A 13,209-nucleotide genomic window follows, 5' to 3' on the forward strand; every position below is an offset into this window, starting at 1 on the left:
GCTTATTGCTGACTACTTCTGGCCTGTTGCAGGCTCACACAGATCTGTGAGCACTCCAGCGAGAACCACTGTACTAAACCCCACTGCCCCAACTACACCTACTAATGAGAGGACTGTAGAGAGTTATGCATTGTCATGGGCTGTGCCACATCATTTTTGAATCAAATTAGAAGTGCTGTCAATGTTTCTTTACATTAAATCAGCCCCACGGAAAAGACAAAATTAAAAAAAAATAAAATACAAACCCAGCAAAATAGTTTGTTAACTCAATGCTTGCTTACTGCCTTTGACTACCCTTTTTACTTACAGCTTAACAGTTGGGAGAAGATACAACTTAGTAATTTGTATTAGTTCACTGGAATTCATTACTATTTGTGCAGTCATCAGTGGATTTCTCAGATGGATGAAACAGAGTGAAGACGTATTAATATGTTTCAAATGGTAACATTACCTTACCATCTGCTTCAATGTTGGCAAACTCAAGAGGACTGTAAATTGTCCACAGCTTCCTTATTTATTATAGTTTTGTGGAGAAAAAATGCCCAGCAATGCTTCTTAGTTGTATGAAAATGTGACTAAAAACGAAATAATATTGTTTTTCAATTATGATTATTTTTGTTGATAATTTAAAAAGTTTACCAGCATACTTTGGGGTAAGGACTTGAAATTAGGATGGGAGTGGTAGAAGTACTTCTGCCATTCCCATTCCCATTTATTCCGTTTGGCAACTTTATAAAATTACCAGAGAAAAATCCCTCCCAACTTTGAGCATGTGTCATAGCTAGTATTTAGTGCAAACTACGAACAAAATGTATGTGTAAAATACGAACTAAACTATATTTCCTACCTCCAGTTCTCTGTTGTCCAATAACAATGTTTGGAATAATGGCATCTTCATATTCTCGAAGGTGAGGTAGGTAGTAGTACAGGTTTGTAAGATGCATGGGGAGTTTTCCAGTGACATTTAATACTTTCATGCCATCTTAAAGAAATAACAAATCCACGTGTAAGCATAAAAAATAAAGCTGGCAGCTATTACTTCAACTAGCTATTATTTTAGCTGGTTACCACACACAAGTTTATTCCATCAGAATCATTCGTCAAAAACGATTATTTGTAACACACTTCGTAATGATTAATAATTGCCCTGCCTGGCAGTCGAGTCCTGCTTCAGACTAATGGAACTCCTCCAGTTTCTCTGATCTATCTCAGAAATGGACATGAGGAGATCCCACAGATGAGTGTGTGGTAACATGCATCAGCACACACACGCTGCAGTCAGCATGAGCCCCTCCTGTGCAACACCACTGGACAACAGCACAGCGCAACCCTCCCCACAGATACCACTCACTTCCTAGCTTCATTTCCTTCATGTGTGCATTCCTGGGGGATCCAGTGGTGGTAAACAGTCTTTAAAATAAATTTAATAAAAAAGCGAACAACTGAATTCTAAAATCATTGCAGATTTAATTATAAGCTGACGAAAGAAAATTATACTGAAGGTAAGAGACCCGCAGGAGCTGAGAGGGTATGTATGATGCAATTTATTTGAATGGACTGAAATAAAGACTACATTTCATTGTGGAATGAAAACTGAAAGAAAGCCCCCTCCTATGAATTTATCTATGGTAGTTCTTACTTCAGAGGCTGCCTCCTCAAGATACTTCATCAGTTTTGCAGAGGCCGGTGCTCGCGTATCAGAGCAACACCTTCACTACTTTTTGTAAACAACATGATGTTAGCAACCTTCCAAGCTGCAGATGAATTGAAAACCTGTAGTCTTACAGCCTGCAGCAGGGCAGCAGAAAGCTTATTGACTTCAAAAGTTATGAAAGAAACGCACCTGATGTAAGGCCTCAAATTTACCAATGTTCAAAATTACTTAATACAAGCCCTACAAATCACCATAACCTACTTTACTCATTCAGCTTAGCTCAATGAAGACTTCCCAAAAGGCCAAATGTTTGCAGTTCTTCAGTATTCAGAAGATAGTCCCACTGAAAATTAGGAAATCAGCAGAGATTCCCCAGTCTGACTGCTTAATAAAACAAAACAAAATCCAACAACAAAAGCAAAGTAAGCAAACAACAACAAAACATCCTACAAGCAACCACACAAACAGAAACATCTACCTCCAAGCATTTGGGTATGGAAGAGAGACCCACAAGTCCTTCACCTTGCTTTGCATTAAACATACTGGAATTTTGTGGCATATCAACTATTTTTTTTGTTGTTGTTGTTGTTTAAATACCTTTGCAACTTTATAGGACTTTCCATTTCTATTAGGAATTAGTACCTATCAAGGGCTGCACAAGGGACTTCAGTTGGATCGCGTGCAATGAAAAAAAGGAATGAATTAAAATATGAGGGAAAAAGTAAAAATTAAGAACATTCAGCAATTTTAAGAAATTGCTTCTTTGAATACTATGACTGGACAACTTTAACACTTGCCTGTATTCAACAGGAGTAAAGAACACAAGGAAGAGAGACTCGCACTTCCCTCTGCTGCTGCTGTGTACATTAGGCAGTACCTTTTTGTGCACAGTACGCTGTGGCTGACAGGGCAATTTCTAGTCTAACACTCCGATGGCCTACCCACAGTTAAGCATTTGCTTACATGCATCCAAACAGTCCCACTGCATTAATATTGAAAAAAAAGAAACAACCAAAAAGAGGCAGGGCATAACAAGATTAAAGAAAAAAAAGAAGAAGAAAAGGCAAAAACAACAACAACAACAACCAAGTTGTCTACACAAACCAGGAATGCATTTCGTTCTTTTTCCCTGTATCAGTCCTGGGTAATTCTCTATTCTAATCAGATACCACTCTGCTGTACTGAATACAAACAAGGATTTTAAAGAAATAGTTTACAGCAGCACTCAGACTCTTTTTCAAGCCTAAGTGTGTTGTGGAATGCTTCCAGGGTAGAGACTCCCTTTGTGATTTTCCCTCTCTCCCCAGGGAAGTAGTGTTCCTACCCTGAACAGGGAGGAAGGCAGATCCTACAGCACTTCTTTTAGGGAAGAGAACTGATCTGTCGGATCGTTGTATGTAACTATCAGTCTGCAGACAGATGGAGGTGTACAACTGCCTGTAAGACAACGATCTAATATGTTTAATTAAACAATGGGAAGAAGCCAGATCACTAGAGTAAACTCCATTTTGGTGTTCCTCTTCAAAAAGAAGTGTAAGAAAACATCAGTGTAGAACAACGCCTCCTCAGAGGTTTTCCTTTCTTTTCTAAAACTGACTTCACTTCCAAGCGCTAACCATACTTATGCAAAGCACTCATGGTTGAAACGTGCTCCCACCTAAGCAGGAGGGGACCAGGGTGGTGGAACACATCAGGGAGGAGGTGTGCCTGCCTTCCAGATTAGACACAGCCCCATTACTATCAGGGTACAGTTGTATAATAAAAGCTAGGAGAAAAACAGCTTATTCAGTGCTCTGTAGTTGGCAGTAAGAGGGTTCATACACTGTAAAAAGCTAGATAACAATATCACAGGTTTGACTTGTGCTTGCCCCTGTTACATCAGTTCCCTTTTTTTTCCTCCCTTGTTTAGTTACTTAGTTCCTTATTCGTTTAATTGCCCTACTTGTTAGGTGCTATTTAAAGATAGGCTACAGGTTGCTTCACCACAGCTTTTCTTTTTCAATAGAAACTTTTCTCTGCTGCTGATACGAGTGATCAGTGATTTTTCTCCTCATGCCAGCATTAAAAATACATGAGCACACAAAATTCCTGATTTTTAATACAATCCATCTTTTTATGCATACAAACCTGTATGATTTGTCGTCAAGTTAATTCTTTTTGCAACAATATGTTTTATTTCACCTAGGACACTGCTCAGCTCATGTGATCTTTTACTATTTTCTTTTTCAGCATACAATAGCCTTTGACGAAGTTCCAGGAGCTGGTGTTGGTATGTGTCTAGGTCATTTCCTGCAAACAGAACACAATTTATTTGCAGAGCTGAGCTAATATTATAGTATAAAGCAAAAGCATAAGAATAGGAGAGTCCATAAGAAGACATGACGAGGAGCATAGGAAGAAAGATGCCGCTCAAAGTTTACTCATAGAATGAAGAAGCCTGGAAGAGAATTCAGTAGAATTTAGGGAGCACAGCTGGGTAAAGGCTTAGAACTGAAGCCACAAATTAGAATATAATGTCAGTAATAAGGAAAAAGTCAGCGAAAGACTCTGGGTGACAAAGGAAGATGCTATCCAGTACAGCCAACATTTTTCAGTAAGAGACTCATGCAGATGATTCCTTGTCACACTGAAGACTGTAATTATGTAATGTTCTTTTGCAGGAAACACTGAAGAACTGGATCTCACGACAACTCCATGAATAATAACATCAAGAGAACAGGTGGAATTCCAGAACACTGCTGTTGAAAACCACGTTGTTTCCACACGGAAGCTAACATGCAAATCAAACGTCACAGTAATGACCAAAAAATATTTTACTGTTCAGCAATGCAATTATATGCAACTTAATATGAAGAGATCATCCCTCCTCCCAGAAACAAATTTCCAAGGTCAACTACTTAAAAATTAATTTTTTTGCTAATGAAATGCATTAGAAGAAGCACTGAATTTTCATGTAAACAAAGGATTTTGTAAAAGCTTTAATAGGAGAAAAAAAGCTTTGAAAAAAACCAAAGGAGGGGATTTCTACTTCATTTAAAATGTTTTCTACTGCTGCTGCTTTTTTTTTTTTTTGCCTCTTTCATGAGGCATCAGGCTACAGAGCCAGAACCCTAAACAGCTAAATTACTGGAACACCTAAGGAAGATCCATCTCATCAAATACTACATAGAAATACATTTTCTTCTTTTATGCTTTTCTTTTGCAATAGTGTTTCCAGTGCCATAATCCAACCTTTAGCTTTCTGCTTCCGTATGAATAGGAATAAAATGGAAACAGTTGAAAATTGATTTAGGGGACTGAAAGACATTAATCATAGTGTTTTAGAGCAAGAGATTCCAAACAGAGCATTAATACATGTAAACATGGTGAAGGCTCAGCTGGAAATTCGAAGACGAATTCAGGAGTGTAAATTAAACATACAGTAACTGATGAGCATTTGTCTTTAAATTGCTATTGCCTCTCTAGAAGCTAGATAGCACCGAGTGCCAAGAAAACAGTGGAGGCTTAACCTTCAGTCCAAGTTCTATATGTTCCTTCTGGGAAGATGCAAGCAACAGAGAAAGAGCCCACAGTCTTAGGAAAAATACATGTTATCCCAAGGTGTAACTCAGTGCTTTTGACAAAGGGAATTAATCGTCTTCTAGTGGTGGCGCTTCACAATTAAACACTAGAAGTGTTATCCCACTGGCATTTCCAAAGTGGTAATAGCGTAAAATAAAACTCCTTCAGTACAACTATGGTAGAGGAAGAATCAGTATGGAAACTGCATGTGAATAAAAGCGTTACAGTCTCACTCTTTTCTATTATTTTGGCTATCTAGTGTCGGTGTGACTCAAAACTACCAGTGTCACTGCCAGGATGACATTTTAGCCAGCACCAACTAATGGTGTTTTTCTTTGCTTGCTTAGAGGTGAGCCTACCAAAACATCCTGCATCTCTGGCAAATAAAATGTCAATACTCAGTTTTCACCAAGCACAGCCACAGAAGTCAGCATCTGTAAATGCCTTTATCTATTTCTTCAGGCCAGAAGAGGGAAACCACATCTGCATCTTTCAGAATTGAAGTCTCCGTTCAGTTCAGCCATTACAAGAGCCTTGACCTACTTACTCAATGTCGACAGCTGGGGAAACATAGGTTTGACAAAAGGAACGTAGTACTTGCTCACCCTTAATATGTAATTGTACACAAATTGGAACACAAAATAACATGACATTAGATTATTTATAAATAAGCAATTCTATCTATTAGTTATACTTCGGGAAAAAAAAAAAAGGTTTGGAAAGCAGTACTGGACTTCCTGTACTTTGCTGTGTAAGAAGACACCGTCACAATCAAAGTTTATTACTGATAAAAGTTTAGCAAACTATGAAGACTGAAACAGAAATACTATGAAGCTAAATACTCTAAATACTAAATAGTCATTAAGTTGAAATGAGTTTTAGCATGCACGTGGAAAGCACTGCTCTAAGTTTCTAAGTATACACAGAACCAAAACAGTGTCCTCCAGTAGCTTGGTTGGAAAGAACCGCAGAGCATTTCCATGAATATAACTCTGGCAAGGCGAGGAGGCGAGGAGGAAGCTTCAAATATATCATGAAGCACTACGCCTGTCCCCAGCAATAGCCTCCTCTTTGAAGGCTTCTATCTCCAACTGATTGGGACTGTGGGGTGAAAAAGAGAAAGTAAAAAGAGAAAGTAGCAAGAAATCTTTTAGGGTTTTGTTTTGTTTTGTTTTAAATGATAAGGGTGGTGAGGCACTGGCACAGGTTGCCCATAGAGGTGGTGAAAGCCCTGACCCTGGAGATTTTCAAGGTCAGGCTGGATGGGGCTCTGAGCAATTTGACTGAGCTGTAGGTGCCCCTGTTCAGTGGGGGGGAGTTTGACTACATGACCTTAAAGGGTCTCCTCCAACTCAAGTGATTCTATGATTCTTCTAGGAGGACCTATGGCAAAACGACAAAAGAATAAATATAAATGTTCCTTCTCTCCTTGGGGAACTGACAAACACTTCAATGTACTGAAGAAATCCTACTAGGAAATTTCAATGAAGTTACATTGGCTAAAAAATGGGGGGGGGGGGGGGGGGGGCAAGAAATTAGAAACAAATACAGCCAGATTCAGAGACAGCATTCAAAGCTTTTCAGTGAATCTTCAACTCTACTACAGTACTCCTTCTGCTTACTATACTGTCATGTATATTTATGAGTGCAGCAGTTCTGAGAAGCTAACGCTCAAATTGGCTTAACTACAGTCTTGTGTTATCTCCCAGTGCATACAGAAATATAACTTTCTGCACTGCCAACCAAAATTGTATAGAAACAGTGCTAATCTCTAAAACATACTCATACTGAAAGTCTAATAATTATTTATCTCATCTCCATCCACACATAACTTCCTATCATCATAAATGCTTCCATTATTAACCATAGATTTCTGGGAATATAGAGGAGCTCTGGAAGGATTCATCAACATCCCCTCCTACCCAAGGAAAAAAGAAAGAGTTAAAGGAAAATTAGGAGTGCCAGAAACGGTGGAGAAAAACACCCCATATTCTAGCAGTTACTCTTGTTCTTATTTTTGATTACAAGCTACATTCTTTGCCATACACAGACACTTTCTTCTGGAGACTGAGTTGTCATTAATGCCTTCTTTAAAGAGAACTATACATACACACGAACTGCAAAAGATCTTGCCATTAGCTGCACTTGGAACCACCACTCCCTACTCAGATTAATGAGGCATATTAAACCACTGAGGCATGCGTGGCACTAATAACTGCGGCAGTTTATTGTCTTCCTGTAACTACTCTAAACTAGAATACCAAGATTTCTAAATCTAGCAAAGCGTGTAACAAGCTCAGTTTTGTTTCCCTAAAATTAGGAAGACAAATCCTGCAAACAATGCCTCTGTCTTAGTTTTGAACAGTCAGTTCTAAGACAAACACTCAATTTAATAGTGTGCTAAAGTCCGAGGGCACATAAGCACCCTTCCAGGTAAGGACACCTCCCTGCATTTGTGCATGAGATTTAAATATCTTTTTTATAGCATTACAATACAGTTATTTTAGGCTAGAGATAAGCGTGGAAATTTATCATGACATCAAAGGTATCTTCACCTGTGCTGGGTATGTTCACCCCTTAGGTTTAACCTTGAAGAGAACTGGGGTAGTTTCATGTGTTTAGCTTTAGCCACGGGACAGAGCACATCTTAACATACATCTTAAACCTTCAGGAGCCTCTGAAGTCAATCAGTGCTCATGGTGATTTATTTTACGCAGCTGAAAAAGGAAGGCTGATCGACTGGGAAGCCTCTAACTGCTTCCAGTCAACTCTGCCCTAAAACAACCTCACTGCAGAGGCTATCAGTATGGCAGGGTCCAGAAAGTAGAAGGAGAAAATTCAGACACGTCCCACTTGGCTGGCAGAAACCTTTGCCCTGCAGTAGCATCACACATGTGACCTTAGCAGGCCAAACCACGTGGCTTAATACACGCCCAGGGTTCTCTCACCGTGTCCTACTGCTCGCTGTATAGGCACCTAGCTACGCAAAGGTACTAAGCTGCTGGAAAGCAGCATGCTGTCCCAGTGCATCCCCTTGTCTTTGGCTATATCCACATTAGGAGCTTCAGGACAGTGGAGGAACATTCTATTAGCACAGTGACAGCAGATAAAAGCAGAGTGCCAGTAGTTTTGTGCGAGAAGCTAGGGTTCCTCCATAGAGAGTCTAGGAAGAGAATCCAAATCATTTTACAACACTAAAATGAACAAACAAGACAAAATAAACTTCAAAAAGTACACGGCAGATCAAGGTGAAGTACTGAATTTTAAAAATAAATTGTACGATGACTGAAGACTTGCTGCTGTTTTTGGCAGGGAATACATTTTACTGAGCCCATTTACGTCCTATATCTAACTGAAAATAGAGAAGCAAACAAACATTTCAAAGCAAACGTGGCTTTTGATAGTATTTCCTAAGACATTAGGAAACAATCTTCACTTTAGATCTGAGATTTTTGCATTCAAAAAGGAATTTTAAAGTAATCAGAACATTTCCATGTAGGAAAGCAAGAGAATTAAAATAAGTAGAAACATAAATCAAAAGGATATACCTTGGGGTTTGCACATAATTGGTATGGTTTTAATACAGTGAGGTCAGTAACACAGTAAAGGTTCTTAATAGCAGTGGAAAATTCCCATTTGAATATGGTCTTTATCAAATAAATAAGTTGCACTCATTACTTTGGATAATTAAATGGTTACTGCTTCATTCTGGTTACTACTTTAAATATTTGTGCTGGTTTGCCTGATGTAGCAACAATCACCCATTTATACTCACACTTTATTAAATGCCTGCCGACTAAATAAATTATTTTGGGATAAAACTGTTCCTCAGGACTAAGGGGGAACATGAGGAAAGGGTGAATGCCATGTGTTTACACTTGTTTAAGTACCCGTTGTGATGATACACAGACAGCAAACAATGAGTAGTCAGTAATCTTCCTTATCCCTTCCTCTACAAATAACAACAGTCATCAGTTTCATTTTGTACCTGAACCTTTACAGAATTTATGAGCCTACTCCTTCCTCTACTTCTAAGGGCAATGCAACCACTATTCCACCTAAATTAACTGCACAAAGCAGCAGACTCTTAACTCAGTAAAACACCCATGTAGAAGGCAGTTAAACTATACAACCTCAGTAAGTCTTGGATACAAATTTTGGTATAAAACGTGGGATCAGTAATACTAAGCCTCAAGTTCCACTTAAGGTTGCTCTTTTTATTTTATTTTTCTTGGTTCTTTAAATGGAGAACCACACAAGGAAACTGAGTAAGCAGTTTAAGGACTGGAGGAGCACCTTTCCTTACCACACTGTGCATTTCGGTCACATCCTGACTGCATGCTGAGCAAACCTGCATGTGCAATCAGTTCTTTGCATGTACGTAGCTCTGAAAGTAACACCACCTCTTTATTTCCACAGAGACTGCAACAGATACAAAGAGCACAGCAACACTATTTGACTGAGCATATTCTCAGCTACCAAACACTATTTTGCAACGTAGCCCCCTCACTGTTTGGTCTCCATAAGCATTCAGTAAGTGTCATTCTGCCACTGCTTAATTGAAGCTTGAAGCCAGAGCATGCCAGTTAGGGCTGGACAGGAAACCTGCAGAGAGCTCCGTCACAATCCACAGAATCACATGGGGAGCTCCGCTTGGGTGCACGGCAGGGGCTGGGCTGCAGAAGCCACGTGTCACATCAGGTACAAAAGGTTATTGGAAATAAGAAGAAGAAATGTGTAATCTGCTGTTTGTACTAGTATGTACATGACAGTATTTCGACTGCAAACAAGTGACATTCAGCAGAAACATCTTTCTAACCCTTTGCACCTCTTCTCTCTGAAGCTAAGCTTTGTGAAATTATGAAACATTTCATATAGTAAACAATCTGATAAAGCCTAGGTATACTTCTGTGAATGTGCTTAAGCGTGAACAGTTCCTTCTTTTCTCTCCCTTATCTCAAAGGAATAAGGATGGAAATCCAGCTTTACCTCAACACACGTGTATTAAGATGCTTGCACATATGTATTAATATGCTTATACGTGACATCATATTTTAGCATCACCTTCTCCTAACTTCCAAGCAAATATCAATTTACTTGGATTAATTATCCCACAAATTCATGTGAAGGGGGTAGCAATACACTTTAAATCGATTCAAACTGATCTAACGCTGTTATTTTTACAGGCACCTTTAAGAAGCACTGCCACTTGAGATTCTATTCACCTCACTGCCATGACTCCTATAAACCCCTTGTTACTTGTCACATCACACAGGTTATTTCTAATTCAGGAGTAGTCTTTCCAGAGAACAAACTTCCTGCGAGTTCATAATGAATTTATAATGCACTCTTGGCTTGCAAAAAAGGTTTGTTACCTTCTTACACTCACTTTCCTACGTTGATACACCTGTGATATTACATGCAAGACCGTGAAACTGTACAAGAAAATCACCACATACATTGTTAACACACGTATTATTTTCCATAACTATAAATTTTCATGTGTATTCATATGAAGGAACATACTTCTGGCCAGGTGAATTACTAAGCAGATTGTAACTCAGTTGTGTAACAGCAGAAACATCTGCATCAACCTGGTCACAGCCTTCCCTACCCTCAGATGCAAACTGTTTGCTTCAGACAGGTCTTGCTCAGGGCCTTGGGAGGAACCAAAAAGCTCAGAGCCAAACCACGCAGGATGTGGGACAGGTATTGCTACACCAGTCAACAAGGTTGGTTGGCAATAGCAGCCCACATGTGAAAGCACTCTAGAGGATGCTGAAACAATCAAGCTTAGACAGACAAACTGTAACAAGATTTGCTGCAGATGTGGCCATTACCAACTGTCTCTCTGGTGACTTTTATCATTTTTCTGCCACAAGGAGCAGTCAGCTTGCTGAAGCTGGAACCTCTGCTCGCACCTGTTTATAAAGTAAGGGAAAACTGAGTAAGAAAACTGTTCGTGTATAGTTAAAATGTCTGTAATATTAGAGGCAAGAATCAAAGTCCAAAACCGCCGAAGTTTAGTGACTCCGTCAGATCCTAAATGTTCATTTCTAATGGTGGAAGTGGTGATGAACACTGTCCCTGCCATGCCAGTTCGTGTTACCTGTAGTTGCATTACATCTCACCCTTTCAGTCAGAAACTTCCCAGGTAAGCAGCACGTTAGTACCAGGCATTTAAAGGTCCCTAGTTCTGAGCTGCACTGAAATCAGGACAGAGATTCACGCTTCTATCTAATACTGAAGGGCTGGAAGGCTGCAAACAAACTGCACAACAGCTGACAAGGCTATTAGATACTGCTTATGTTATCAGAGTACATCAGATCACTATTTTTGAGCCAGGATGCCTTGTTAGACAACAAACCAAAAAGCTCATATACAACCCCAGTGTCACCACAGATCAAGAAACCACGGACGACCAGAAAGCAAAGGGCATACTCCTGACTGCCACTTCATGTGATATACACCCTTTAAAGACCAAGACAGCCTGAATGTTTTAACAGGCAGATCAGATAAGCAAAGAAAAGCAACTGGAGGTTGGAGGAAAAAAAAATGAGCTAAAGAAGCACATTTGACAGACAGGTGAAAGAAATGGGAGCTGACAAGCAATCGGACAGCACCTGAGCTCTCAGAAACAGGTGAGGTAAGTGAGAAGGGCATTAGGAAACAAACAGATCACTTTTGAGGTGAGAGGAAAGCAGAATTCCTGCAGCGCTCTGAGTGGACTTCTAGGAAGTTCAATGGGGGGAAAAGGGTTCAGCAATGTCAGAGCAGAGGTATATGCCTGCTGCAGGAAGAAGCATTCATTTCAAGCCCATGCTTAGGCAGATCCTCAGCCAAGACAGTGGGGCAGTGTTTGGTTTGCTCCTGATCCTTCTCTTATTGGGAAAAAAAAAAGTAACAACATGTGGTGATTTGTGGGGTTCTAGTAGGCATATATGGGATACTGCTGTCTTCTAGCAACACACAGGAGTGCAAATGGTATCTTTCCAGTGAAATTGCCAGCGCAAACTAACTTACCACATGCTCCTTTAGATAAGATTATTAACTTTTTGCACATCTGTGAGATGTATCAAGCTCAAGAGAGAATGCTTCTGAACACTGTGTTAACATTCGGAACGATTAAAAGCTTGTTAATAACACAGGTGCTAAAATAGCTAGGAAAGTTACGTTATCTGAGAGGAGCTGGCTATGGAGAAGGACACATCTGTGGAAATCAATATACAAATAGAAGGAAGAATAAACACGCCCATAAAAAGGTACAAACCAACCAACCCAGAGCACACCAGCAGAGAAAGGGCACAAAGGAAGCCGAATAAAAATGGCATTTCAGCAAAGGTGCCACAAAACACATGCCACAACAGAACGGTGACAGGGATTGCTTGTGACAAGCACTCTATCATCCCTTGGATCCCAGTTTCTTAAGACACGTCCTACTTGTGCTTTCTCTTACCCCGCTCTTAGCAGAATTGCCACGTGAAGCGTCAAGTGCTGTGAGGTTGACAAGAAAGGACACGGGCAGGAAGATCAGCACTGCTCAGCAATATTCAGCGTTGAGTTGCAAGTCCACTTCTATCGCTCACAAGAATGATCAATATAAGCAAAATGGAGCAGATGATATGAGCTCTGTGTCCATCCCAGAAACTAATAATTGGCTTACTTTAAATCTTCTGCACCCGTAAATCCAGCCCATTTTGAAAGCGTACAGGAAGCTCTTAAAGATTTACTCTTTCTCCCCCATCCCAAACGAACTATCCCACGACAAGCCATCTACCGGCCCTGAAGGTATTAGGGAGAGTTCTCCAGTTTATTTGCGGAAAATAGCACCAGCTTTACCAATTCCGCCCGACGGCGGCTCTCACCTCGGCTCCCCTCCCACGCCGCGTACCACAGCAGGGGGAAGGCGGCGCCCAGGCACAGCGCAGCCAGCAGCCACCCGCTCCGCAGCCGCATCTCCCGGCGGGGCGCTCCCGCCGCCTTTGCCCGGCTAC

At 40.3% G+C, this 13,209-nt stretch overlaps 1 protein-coding gene across 5 annotated transcripts in view; it reads right to left on the reverse strand.

The window, feature by feature from the left end:
* The window catches only part of MGAT4D (alpha-1,3-mannosyl-glycoprotein 4-beta-N-acetylglucosaminyltransferase D), a 30,393-nt gene extending 17,214 nt beyond the window's left edge, over window positions 1-13,179 (reverse strand). Inside the window, exons 1-5 of one of the 5 annotated variants that reach the window (XM_046940476.1) lie at window positions 13,081-13,179; window positions 12,672-12,790; window positions 11,056-11,136; window positions 3,782-3,943; window positions 848-982 (exon numbers count right to left, since the gene is read on the reverse strand). In XM_046940476.1, coding sequence (XP_046796432.1) covers window positions 848-982; window positions 3,782-3,943; window positions 11,056-11,083 — 325 coding nt within the window. In that variant the 5' untranslated portion in view covers window positions 11,084-11,136; window positions 12,672-12,790; window positions 13,081-13,179. The remainder of the gene's footprint in view (window positions 1-847; window positions 983-3,781; window positions 3,944-11,055; window positions 11,137-12,671; window positions 12,791-13,080) is intronic. The other 4 variants (XM_046940475.1, XM_025150516.3, XM_046940477.1 and 1 more) reach the window with 4 other exon arrangements.
* Between the last annotated feature and the right edge of the window lie 30 nt (window positions 13,180-13,209).

Source organism: Gallus gallus, chromosome 4, assembly GCF_016699485.2.
Source record: "Gallus gallus isolate bGalGal1 chromosome 4, bGalGal1.mat.broiler.GRCg7b, whole genome shotgun sequence".
NCBI lineage: Eukaryota > Metazoa > Chordata > Aves > Galliformes > Phasianidae > Gallus > Gallus gallus.